We start from the raw sequence: 12,500 nt of genomic DNA, 5'->3' as shown, positions 1-12,500 counted from the left end.
ACACGTTTTCTGCATTTATAGAGGGGATTGATACCTCTCATATAAGCACATACTAAGTGTCACAAGAGGCGAAGTACTTGTTTATCTTTAAACATAAGAACCTTCTAATTCACCAGTTTGGGTACATGCACTGCACGTTAGGATACTTGGAGGTGACAATAGGGCCGTTTATACGAGAGAAAATAAGCCGCGGCTAACTCTGGCCGCGGCTTACGTAAGCCGCGAAAGGAACTATTTATACGAGTATAAACTGCCTGGCCAGGATAAGCCGCGGCTTGAGAAAGCCGTGAACGTGGATTTTGTACCATTTATACGGGGTGTTCGCGGCTTACGTAAGCCGCGACCAGAGTTAGCCGCGGCTTATTTTCTCTCGTATAAACGGCCCTAATGACTAATGTGTCGAGCTCGACAATTTGCCGACTTCATCTACTCAGCTGCGACTAAGGTAAAATTATCGAAATGGAAATCTATTGGCTTTGGTCGTTCAAAAGGTGGATGGCACTATGAACAAATGGATAGAATCACAACCAGCGGATGATCAATTGAATTATACTGTAGATACGATCAGCGTTATCCACCCTTCGAATAAACTAGGCCTGGTACTACAGTTCTTGTGAAAAATATACAAAGACCTCTAAAAAAAACAGGAGGATCCGTAATTTTACAGTACGGACCGAGAAAACAAGGTTAGTAAGATGTTCATTAATATGTCTCTGTGGTAATCAGCCGCGCGGTAAAAGATAATAGTTGAAGTCAAGCGGAAGGTTCAACTCCCAAAAAGACTGCCGTATCAAAATCCGAAACACGAAATCTTCTTGGCTTTTTGAAATAGTTACTTGCAAGATTCAATCAAGTTAATGCAACATAAACGACATTCTTTCATCAAGACGTGAATGAACGGAAAAGTTCAAATTGTTTGCATTTGTAATCCAAAAAGGTTACTGTCAGGGTCTTACTTCATCTCCAATGTACTTGGCAAGCCGTGTTTTCAGCTGAACGTATTTCTCTTTCATATCTTCCTGGTACATTCTTTGATCTTCTTTTATCAACTGATCGTTTATTTCCAAAGCCTTTCCACAGCAAGCGATGAATTCCCTGAAACAACGATCAAGTTAAACAATTATTATAGTAGATATGAATGACATTTCCTTATATGCATAGGACGTTGACATGACAACAGTTGGACGGGACTGATTCAAAGGCTCGGGTAAGTTAAAATGTTAACATATGCCTCGATACAATCCTTGTACAGAGAATTGCCAGGGTAAAATATCATCGGCTTCACTAAGGTTTGAGTCTAGATTACTTCTTGCGAGTATCTTACATATAAGCCATTTAATTAAAATTATTTTCATCATCAATTCCTCAAAAGCAAACAAAAATGTTATAATGAACCCAATCGCGACCCTGAAAACTGTTATGCTGCTGTTTCGCACAGTTTAAGCTGAAAAAGAAATGTTACACACCGGTAAACCTGCTGGAGTTTTTCTATGTGTTTATGTGGATGCGATGCCAGCACAGATTTGTCGAGGAACCCCTGTGCATACGCCAGCGGACCAGCATTCACCTGAGGAATTACAAAACAAAACAAAACAAAACAAAACAAAACATACTCAAAAGGACACATACGGCACTGTATCAAAGACCATCTCATGAATATGAGAGGGGACTGAGGCTAGTACTATCCAAAAGTGTGCATGTGTGTTGTACTGTAAGGTAAACATCCAATGCTTTTAGCGGTGCAATACGGTCTCAGCTCTTTTCGTTTGAAAATTGATTTTAAAATGCAATATTAAAACCATTTAAAAATGGACATGAAGCTCGTCACCATTCCAAAATAACCACAACCGAAAACTCTCACATTATCACCTGGTTATACAGCGATAATACAAATTTAGCCGAAGCTTTTGTCATCGAGTCGTCTAGATCTTCTCGAAATCGATGAACAATCGCCTGCCCTCCAGCACAAAATCACCCGCACCTCCCCCCCCCCCCTCCCTCTGAATACATAAGGCAACACTCGTGTACCTGCACACTGACACTGCCTTGTAAAACAAGCTGAAGTTTCTTCATGTCTGGAGGATTCTGTGTGATAACATTATTTAGCTCCTTAACTTTATTTTGCATCTCATCGAATGCGACCTGAAGAAAAATAAATCACACAAACATACATCAACGTAAAGAAAAACCAATAAGGAAGAAGGATTCGGAAGTTCAAATGAGTTTCGATAAACTGCTTGGTCTTTTAGTTGCAGCCAATCATGTATCGAAATGCTCCAATTATAACGCAGAATTTGACCTCCTAACCCGTCCTGCTACAGTGGTTAGAGAATTTAAGCAAAGACGACGAAAAGCAAGAATGTGATTGGTTCAAAAGGAAAAATAATCGTGCCGCACGTGCCGCAAGCGTTTCACTGCATTTTTGCCGTAGTCCACAAAACAACGTGAAATCACCAAATTTTAGGTTTTGACAACAACATGAGCATACAGCAATGAACCGTTCCTTTTCTACTTTTACTTTTAAACGGTTCGAACCTATCTAGTTACTTACAGGATAGTTCGTCCGTACTGCAGATGGGATTAACCGTAGTTTTTCGGCTGTAAGGCGCAGCATTTTTTCTCAAAGAAATTGCTTGTTGGCCCCAAATGTGATCTTAACTCAAGGTGCGTCTTATAGCCGAGTATCTTTTTGCGACAAAACTCCTTAGGTCCGTTGTCGCCATCTTGTACCTTAAACTAGTCCCAGTCTTCCCCTTACTGCGATTCCAAAATGGCGGCCTCACACCATCAATGTTCGTGATGATGGCCCTCAGTTCTTAGCGTTGTACAACCAAAACACCCGCAAGAAAGTACTAATAACCGCAAGTTATTTCAGAACAGCAGCTTTGTCTCTAAATTCTACTTGAATTTCCTTCTGCCATTGTTCTTGATCTGCGATATCACTTGCGATAGCGCTAAGTTATATTTTGTAAGGTCAACTTTACTTTAGCCTCAATTTGATTCATGGGTATTCAAAGAATGGTGTTGAGACTTAGAATGCATATTAGAACTTCGGCATTGCATGGTGACATTTTTCATAGATTTGGTCTTTTCAAGTCGCAGATGTGCAAAGAACGGTAAACTCAAGCAAACCACTTTTAAACAAATTACATGCTAGTGTTTTAGTCATGTTTTTTGAGGTCATTATCCTATCGCTAGTTGCATGCATCTGGTTTGCGTTCATTTGACTGTCCTAAAACGTGTGCGTCTTCTTCGATAAGCCAAAGAAAGGACAATATACTAGTAGTTAAGTGTAAATATCATTGCTTCAAATTCTGTATACTCTTGACTGGCTGCATTTACTTTAGTTTCGCTTTGGTTAGGACAATGAATTGAACTCGTTCCTTAGTACTAAGGTAACACGAACTAACCTCAACTGGTGTCAGTTCGTATTGCTCCTCTTGGACCACAAGAATTCGCGTCTTTATGTAAGGAAACGTGTTGGATGCTAGAAGAGAACATGCAAAACAAAAATCAACATTAATTAACACTTCGCTTCGTGTATCAGTGACTAGTAATTTACTGGGTTCTTTTCTGGAAACCCCGGTTTCCCTTCCTCATTATAATCGACTCACAGCTAATGTGCTCCGACATCAAACATGGACCGTACGGCGACTGTCAGAGGTGCCTATTGGGTTAGTTTAAAAGTACCATAATACTCTTTTGTTTGCCCTCCAAACGTTTGCATAAGCATAAGCATAAGCAAAAGCAGAGAAAATAAAGAAAATGTATATGCAAACTTTTGGAAGGCAAAAACAAAGCGTATTATGGTATTTTTAATTATAGTGGCCTATGTACGCTTTCGTCCCGATGTAGTGAGCTGTACTCTTCGCAATTCACTCAAAAAGACTGCATGAAAGATGGGCGATAAACACAGCCATCTATTCTATTCTAAATATATCGTACTGTTGCAGCATTACTAGTTTATTCCACACCCTTTTTGACCGCCCATTCCGTCATTTTAAACTCTTTTGCCCTTTCTAAGCAACCCAATTCACCCCCTCCTCCCCCCAGACAATAGAGATCTTTAGATCGGAGGAGGAGGAGGACTACGAGTACGACTTTTCCGTTCTGAGCACGCGCACTTCGAAAGATGTCGGCCTCCAAACCTTATGCGCATGCTCAGTACGGAACACTCGTACTTGTAGTTGTCCTCGTCATCTGATCTTAAGGTCCCTATTGCTGAGTCGTAATTCCTGTGATCTTTGACTCCCAAACGGGCAACACAGAATGGGGAGGGGGTTTTTTTTGCAAATGTATAGCGTGGTACAGATAGTCCTGTTATTCTATATCTAAAAACTGCTGTATAGACACAATGTGTCAACACATTCTCAGCAAGAAAGCGTCTTTCTGCGCATGCTCAAAAGGCTAAATCAACTTACTTGTCAGGATAGTTTTCCTCTTGCATTGTTCTGTTAGGCTGCCATGCGCTTTGCCACCGCAGGTAAATGGCGTTTCATAGATAAATCGCCTGATGTTGTTGTTACGCTCAAACAAAGTGGGTCTGAGCTCCAACTCCTCATCGTCGAAATACGGTTGCACGTAGGTTATCTGTAAATTTCAACAAATGCAATACAGGGACGGCGAGGTCATATGGGGGTCCTATGAACTCACACGGGGCGAATTATTACACAAGAAAAACTATCAACAAAGAGTAATCAATATTCATTAATATGCTCTTTCTTTTTGTCATGGTTGCACTCGCACAAAAATGTAAGGTAACTAATCCGTTCACCTCCTCCGGGATATAAATCGAACTCACAAGTGGCCAAATGGCTCGTAGCTACTCGGGCCACAAATAAACTATATGCTCTCCAAACGTCATTTGACTGTCCTGTTAGCTACCCTTAGTCAGTTGGACAAACATAGAAGCTACGACTCTAGATTTACCTTCATGTTTCACGGCTAATACAAAAAGCTCTTAACTTCAAACGCTCTTATAACGTTAAAAGTCCATAAAATACACCAACAAAGCCGACGAAACTAAGAACAAAGTCAAAGCTTAGATCGCTTCGTAGGAAGAACGCTAACATAGCGAAACTGAAATGTGGCCAACGTCTTTAAGTAGGAGGAACTGCGTCAAAAACGACGAAACAATACAGGAGCGTGAGAAATGCTTTAATTTTGGACTTAAGCTGGATTACGCAAGTGAAAAGAATTCAAACGGTAGGATAGTGTACTCAAGTTATCAAAATATACCTGAATGTAGCCAATCTTTGAATCCAACGTTTCTGCATGCACCTGAAAAAGGAATATTTTTACGTTAGGTTTTCAGGCCTCTAGGCTTCCATTCATCCACTGCTTCCAAAGAAAGACACCATTCATTCACCTTTGCAGACTCCATGATGAGTTTGATGTTATCTCTGCCGTGTTTTCTGCAGTAAATTTGTTCCAGTCTATGTGAAATCTCGGCAAGACCCGTGATCTTCGGCTCCTTGTAGATAAATTCCTTCCCGTCATCATCACCAAACATCTGAAAGACAAAGAAATTGGTCAAGAGGCCATGCAAGCCAACGTCGTTTTTAGGGACCGAGTTATTTTTAGATTTATTTTTTCGCGAAACAAGACCCTTCCAAATAATAAGAATTTATTACCCATGGGATAGAGAATGGTTACTCGTGCAAGCCACATCTTATTTAAATAACTTGTCTAAAAATAGCTTGTTCTACATGGACCCCAGTATTGGCCCCAGTATTCTTGGGTTTCACTCACGTGATCAACAGGCATGTTTTTCAACGAAAACAAAAGAAGACGTAACGAGATGCTTCCGTGAAGCATACACTGGGTTGCCTGTGGTATGTGTTACAGAAAATCAGAAGGCACTGAATTGTGTGGTATTGACCTACAGCATTCCAGTCTCTGAAGAATAACAAATAAAAGAGAAGCGAGAAACATTGGCTTCTGGGCTGACGTGTTGATAATTTTCAAGTTCCCTCACAACTTCTTTTCACCACAAGTTTAAGCGTGCCCTCTGAGCATCTGACAGCTTTGTAAAGTTCCCTGGGGCCCGTTTCTCAAAAGTCCCGAAACTTTACGGGGCGTTTTCGGGTGTCACAATTCCCTTTGTATCTGAAGAACGGAGAGGATTTAATTCATCAAACTTCACAGCTATTTTTCTTTTTGTTGCCTTGAAAACATATTAAAAGATCGGCTTTCTAAAACAAGCGGTTGGTAATTTCACAAATGGCTTTTCGGGCCCGAAAAGTTTTCGGGACTTTCGAGAAACGAGCCCCTGAAGTTAATCCCCCTCTTCGGCGGGGTTAGTATCTGGATGCGGACTAAGCAAAGAACTGATTTTGTTAGCTTGCTTTATGCGAAACAAATATTGATGCAAAAGTAAATAAATAGTGATACAAAGTTTTTGGGAAGAGCAGAAGGAAGTTTTCTGGACGGTCGATCGAGAATAAAATATTTTGCCATCAGCAACAACATTTATGACATGAAAACAACATTAATTTTTAACCCCGAATATAAAGTTACGATCAGCGACAAACATTCTGGGAGATTTTTGCTATTGTACTTTTGGCTGCAAAAGTAAAAGCGCAAAATCGAAAGTGATATCGGATTCAGTGGCCGCCGTGATGAAGTTACCGCGGTGTGTTTACTCGCGAAACAGTGAAGCATCTGTGTCAAATCATCATTTGACACAGATACCGGGTTTTTGTTTTTGTTAGTTTTCTTTTTCTTTCAAGTGTTATAACGTTTGATAACAAATGTGCGAATTCAACACAAAGATCACAATCGCCCAACTCTTCAGGTTGACAGTCAAAACTTTACTCTCCAAGACGAGATTATTTATCGCCAGGTAATTCCATCGTTTCGGGGATAGCAGCTACTTTATTATTCATCAGTGTCACATTTTTTTTTGCCGATTTTGGGGGTCATTTTGTTGAAACTCAAGCAAGCTTCCAACAGACCTGTTTATTTTCGTTACACTATACCACAAAAATGCTCCCGTATCACATTTCAAAACACGTATGCAAATTTGTTAAGCTCGAAAATTACACAACATGATATTAAAGTTAAAAAAGGCTGGAAATATCTCCGCAAAATCCTTTTCCACCGAAAAATTAATCGAAACAAACAACATATTTACTATCAGAGGCAAAAATACCTTCCTATTTCAATTGCGTGCGCGCAAACAAGACATGCAATTAAATACATTTTTGACAGTTCACATCAAACCCTTTTCGACTCGGAACGCTGACCGTAAATAATGAAGCACAAAAGCGACAACAACTTTCATTCAAATAATTCTTCACTGTCACATTTCCAAATATTTTACACCTTTGCAGACTAGAGTACAAAATACCGGTAAATGTAAATTGTCAGACAACTAAGATGCGACTTGAGTAAACACTGTGATGCATTCTTGTAGGCGTTCGATTCTTTCAATGTTAATATGTTAAATCATAGTAACTATGGTTAAATCCATAAAAAAATTGCTATTTGATTTCCGTGTTTTATAGAGGATACCTAAACTTCGAGCCAGGATTCGAGCCAGGATCCGAGCTAGGATCCGAGCCAGGATCCGAGCTAGGATCCGAGCTAGGATCCGAGCTAGGATCCGAGCTAGGATCCGAGCCAGGATCCGAGCTAGGATCCGAGCCAGGATCCGAGCTAGGATCCTAGCCAGGATTCCAGCCAGGATTAGAGCTACAATGATCTTTTTCCGCTATTTTGAACGTGACATGTCACATAACCAGGTTTCCTTGTTTGTGTTTCCGCTTCTAAAAGGTAAAGTCTGGTAAATTTATTTCGCCAGGGTGGCCCATTCAGCAACGAGGCTGGTATTGAGAGGGGCCCTGGACTATAAATATAATACAAGTCACAAGTCATGTGGAGTAACGCGTAGGAAGCGAACTCTTGATTTTTTTTGATAGCGCTCAAGTTTATGTATTTATTCAAGTCGACACTTGCCTTAATTATTTCCGTTGTTCGTCCCAAGATCGGGATAGAGGTATGTGCATTTATGTTCTGAACCTCTACACACTCTTTGTTTAGGCGTATCGGTTTTAGTACGAAGTAGAATATTAGGCAAGATACTTCGAGTAAGTAAAATGCTAGTTCCTGATGGCATACTTCTGTAGGGGTAGCTGGGGACGTATATGAACTCCCTTGCAGGGTAGGTGAGGTAAGTGGCCCCTTTGAAAATGCTAAGAAATTGCTTCCTGCTCACTCCCCATCGGTTTCTTTGGTCCTTTGCATATCCTAGGCGTAGGGGAGAGGATTTTTTGATAGCAAACATCGAAAATAAATATCAAGAAGACTCGAGCCATGGTTAGAAGGGTGACAATGGCTTAGAAGCAATGATATCGTGCTTCGGGCTGCAAGAGGTCTGCCTGAGTACAGAAAAAAAAAACAAAACAGCGCTACGGAACACTGTTTAAAATGGACTTTCTCCTACTGGCTCCTTTACGGTGTGGGAATATTGCTAGTTCAACCAAATGTATTGCTTATTTAAAATTAGCATTCTCTTCTAGGGGGACTGTTTTGTTGTTATTTATATAAACGGTCCAGCTGACTTTCACGTTCTCAACAGATGGACAACTAATTATTAATTTGGGTAGTACAGATGCACTTTTGGGGAATGCTTATATCCAAGTCACTATTTTTCGTGAACACGAACTCTATGTTTGTTACGAAAATTATTGTGTGACTAGTATTTGGAATATTCGCGAATATGCTAATTTTGTCTCGAATCTTCTAGAATATCTAATTAGTGCTGTATCATTGTGATTTAGTAATTCTATTTGAGGTCGTGTTTGTTAAGTGTAACAGAGAGGTTACGTGGATATCAAGGCAGAGGCCGTGTGTTTATACAAGAGCGACGGAGGTCGAAGTATTGTTAACAAGTCTAGCGTGTGCTCGTTGTGAAGTCCGGAGTGGAATTACTACGTTCGTGTGAAATAAACAACTTCGTTGTGTTCTGACACTGTGTTCTGATTAGACTGCAAACTATACCTACCACTTTAAAACATCGAACTCGCAACAATGTCATTCACCTAATTATTATTATGCAGCATTATAATCCTGGCTCGGATCCTGGCTCGGATCCTAGCTCGGATCCTGGCTCGGAATCCTGGCTAGGATCCTAGCTCGGATCCTGGCTCGGATCCTGGCTCGGATCCTAGCTCGGATCCTGGCTCGGATACTGGCTCGGATCCTAGCTCGGATCCTAGCTCGGATCCTGGCTCGGATCCTGGCTTTATACTTAGTTTATCTCTGTTTTATATAATACCAAGTTAGTAAAATATTAGAAACAAAGCTCACTTGATATCCAAAGGTGAAAAATGAAATTGTTGTCGAAGACCATTACTCGTCTCTTAAAATCCAGATATTTATTTTTCAGCGCTGTCTTGCTCATCCAATTGACGATCCATTCTTGAGCTCAATGAGGGTATATTTTGTTTAAAGATCCACTAAAACGCCATTCACGTCAATGACTTATTAGTGAAATTTCCAATTGTTATACCGGAAGACTGTGCAGAGTTGAGAACAGGTAAATACAAAGCTGACAAATAGCGAGACAACTGAGATAACAGATCCACTACATGGATTCCTCCTCTGTCTTTGTTGAACCCATACTGAGTTAACAGAGAACTGTTCATTTGGTTTCAGTGTTGTACAAAACACCACACTTGGCAAAATTTTAGGAACAGCTCACTTTGATTATGGCTCGACGGGCAACAGATTGGTGTCGAAGTCCATTACTCGTCGCTTTTAACATTCGACCGCCTGTCTTGTTCAGTATCCAATTCGCTTGCCATTATTGACCTTCATAAGGGTACATTTTGTTCAAAGATCCACTAAAACGCTATTCGCGTTACACGTTAATCGTTCTACTGTGTCTACCAGAGAAATCTACGCATTTCCCACTACCCTCTCCATCCTAAGAAAATAAGCGCAGAAGGCTCTATGCACTAAGACACCACTTAGCAGGAGAGTGACAGGCAAGACTTTTACCGACTCGGAAAAAAAGAAACTAGATGCTTCTGTGAAGCATACACTGGCTTGCCTGTGGTACGTGCTACAGAAAATCAGAAGGCACTGAATTGTGTGGTATTGAAATACAGCATTCCAGTCTCTGAAGAATAACAAATAAAAGAGAAGCGAGAAACATTGGCTTCTGGGCTGACATGTTGATAATTTTCAAGTTTCCTCACAACTTCTTTTCACCACAAGTGTGCCCTATGAGCATCCGAAAACTTTGTAATACTAAACTTCACTGAAGTCAAGCCCTGTTTCGCGGGGTTAGTGTTGGGATGGGAGACCAAAACAATAAACCGCTCATGGAAAACAGAAACATCTGACCGAAAATACTATTAACGCTAACAAATGCGAACTCAGCAAGGTACATATTCTGTTAGCTTGCTTTATGCAAAACAAATATTGATGAAAAAGCAAATAAATATTGATACACAGTTTTCAGAAAGAGCAGAAGGAAGTTTCTCGGACGGTCGATCGAGAATAAAATATTTACGACATGAAAACAACATTAATTTTGAACCGTGAATATAGAATATCAAAAGTTACGATCAGCGACAAACATTTTGGGAGATTTTTGCTACGTTCAAGTAAATTGCAAAATCGAAAGTGACATGACCGGAATTCAGCGGGCGTCGTGATTAAGTTACCGCGGCATGTTTACTCGCCAAACAGTGAAGCATCTGTGTCAAATGATGGCAAGATACCGGGTTTTTGTAAGTTTCTTTTTCTGTCAAGTATTATAAAGTTTGACAATGAAATGAGCGAAGTCAAAACAAAGATCACAATCGCCCAACTCTTGTTTATGCAAAGAGTCAAAATTTACTCTCCAAGACGCGTACGACGTTATTTATCACCAGGTAATTCCATCATTTTGGAAATAGCAGCTGCTTTATTATTAATCTGCGTCACAAGTTTTCACTGATTTTGGGCCTCATTTTGTTGAAACTGAAGCACGCTTCCAACAGGCCTGTGAACCCTTCCTGCTTACAGAGCAATACTAAAAAACTTCTCCCATATCACATTTGAACCTTAAGCTCGAAAATTCAATACACAACATGATATTATAATTCACAAAGGCAGAAAATACCACAGAATCCTTTTCCAGCGAAAATTTTATTGAAACAAACAACATATTTGCTCTTAGAGGCGAAAACCTCTTCCTATTTCTTGCGTGCGTGAAGACAAGAAACTCAATTGTGTCAAATTACCATGTACTTCAGGTAAATACTGCTCACTTTGATTTCGTCTCGACGGGCGATAGATTGTTGTCGAAGTCCAGTACTCGTCGCTTTTGAGATTCATGCCTAGTTTATCCAACTGACTTTCCATTATTGAGCTCCATAAGGGTATATTTTGTTTAAGGATCCACTAAAACACCATTCGCGTTGCATGACTTTCGACGCCATTGCAGGCTAAGTTGATGATTCTACTGTGTCCACCAGAGAAATCTACGCAGTTCCACTACCCTCTCGATCCTAAGAAAATACGCGCAAAAGGCTCTATACACAAAGGCAACACTTACCAGGGGAGTGACAGGCAAGACTTTTACCGACACGGAAAAAAAAAAAACAAACAAACAAACTAAACGCAGACCTCGACTGGGTTTGCCCATAGGCAACCCAGTAAAAAAAGAAAACGAAAAATAAAAAAAAACGACGAAATGAAAGACAGATTCCGACTGGGTTTGCAATAGCAACCCAGTAACAATAGCTTTCAATTCCCGGAGGATTGGATCGGGACACCAACATGGCCGCCATTGTATTGTTTGGGGACACCAACATGGCGGCCGTGACGTCATGTAAATCCAAGAATTGGCCCCTGGTTATGGGCTGCTGAATTGGTCGAAATAACGTTACTGAGCTGATGCTAGTGACGATTAAGACAAGAAAAAAAAAAAAAAACAAGCAAAACAAACTTAGTCGAGCCATTGAAATTTCGTTGAAAGTTCAAGCCTGACCTGGAGTAACGTGTCACTGGACCTTAAAGGAAGTCATGCTATGTATTCAGATTTGGCGTTAATCGCGGTCCCGCAAATTAGGCTTAAAGACCGAGACACTAGTAGACAAGTCGCTCCGTGAGTACTACTTGCAAACTAAGCCGCTGCGACACGGCGCCTGTTCGTTTCACATGCAGTGATCTTGAATGAGGGGGAATGTGAACTAGTTTTCTTATTCAATATAGCAGACCATATGAGGCTCTCTTATTGGTTCATTTATATTCTGTCGCAGCGACTTGATGCCGGAAGTGCACACGCTGCGACAACGCTGCATGCGCTAATTTTGTCGCTGCGATCAGTCGCACTAATTCAAACTGGTTTGAATTCGTGCAACTGATCGCACCGGCAAAATGCGACAACGATTTTCAGAAAATTAACCGTGGCACACGAGGCGAATTGTTGTGACGACTTTTCCCGGGGACGTGTCGCAGCGACTTATCGCCTGGTGTGTCCCGGCCTATAACGCAGGAGAGGC

General features: G+C 40.7%; 1 protein-coding gene across 1 annotated transcript in view; it reads right to left on the bottom strand.

Annotated features, from left to right (window-relative positions):
* Positions 1-12,500, bottom strand: part of LOC137981540 (dedicator of cytokinesis protein 9-like) — a 66,315-nt gene that overhangs the window by 3,363 nt on the left and 50,452 nt on the right. Inside the window, exons 41-47 of the mRNA XM_068828639.1 lie at positions 5,369-5,512; positions 5,239-5,280; positions 4,422-4,590; positions 3,411-3,487; positions 2,029-2,142; positions 1,467-1,567; positions 957-1,095 (exon numbers count right to left, since the gene is read on the bottom strand). Of these exons, the coding sequence (XP_068684740.1) occupies positions 957-1,095; positions 1,467-1,567; positions 2,029-2,142; positions 3,411-3,487; positions 4,422-4,590; positions 5,239-5,280; positions 5,369-5,512 (786 nt within the window). The remainder of the gene's footprint in view (positions 1-956; positions 1,096-1,466; positions 1,568-2,028; positions 2,143-3,410; positions 3,488-4,421; positions 4,591-5,238; positions 5,281-5,368; positions 5,513-12,500) is intronic.

The sequence above is a fragment of the Montipora foliosa genome, chromosome 13, assembly GCF_036669935.1.
Source record: "Montipora foliosa isolate CH-2021 chromosome 13, ASM3666993v2, whole genome shotgun sequence".
In the NCBI taxonomy this organism is placed as follows: domain Eukaryota; kingdom Metazoa; phylum Cnidaria; class Anthozoa; order Scleractinia; family Acroporidae; genus Montipora; species Montipora foliosa.
The sequence above is the reverse complement of the archived record's forward strand: the minus strand, read 5'-3'. Positions and strand labels throughout refer to the sequence as shown.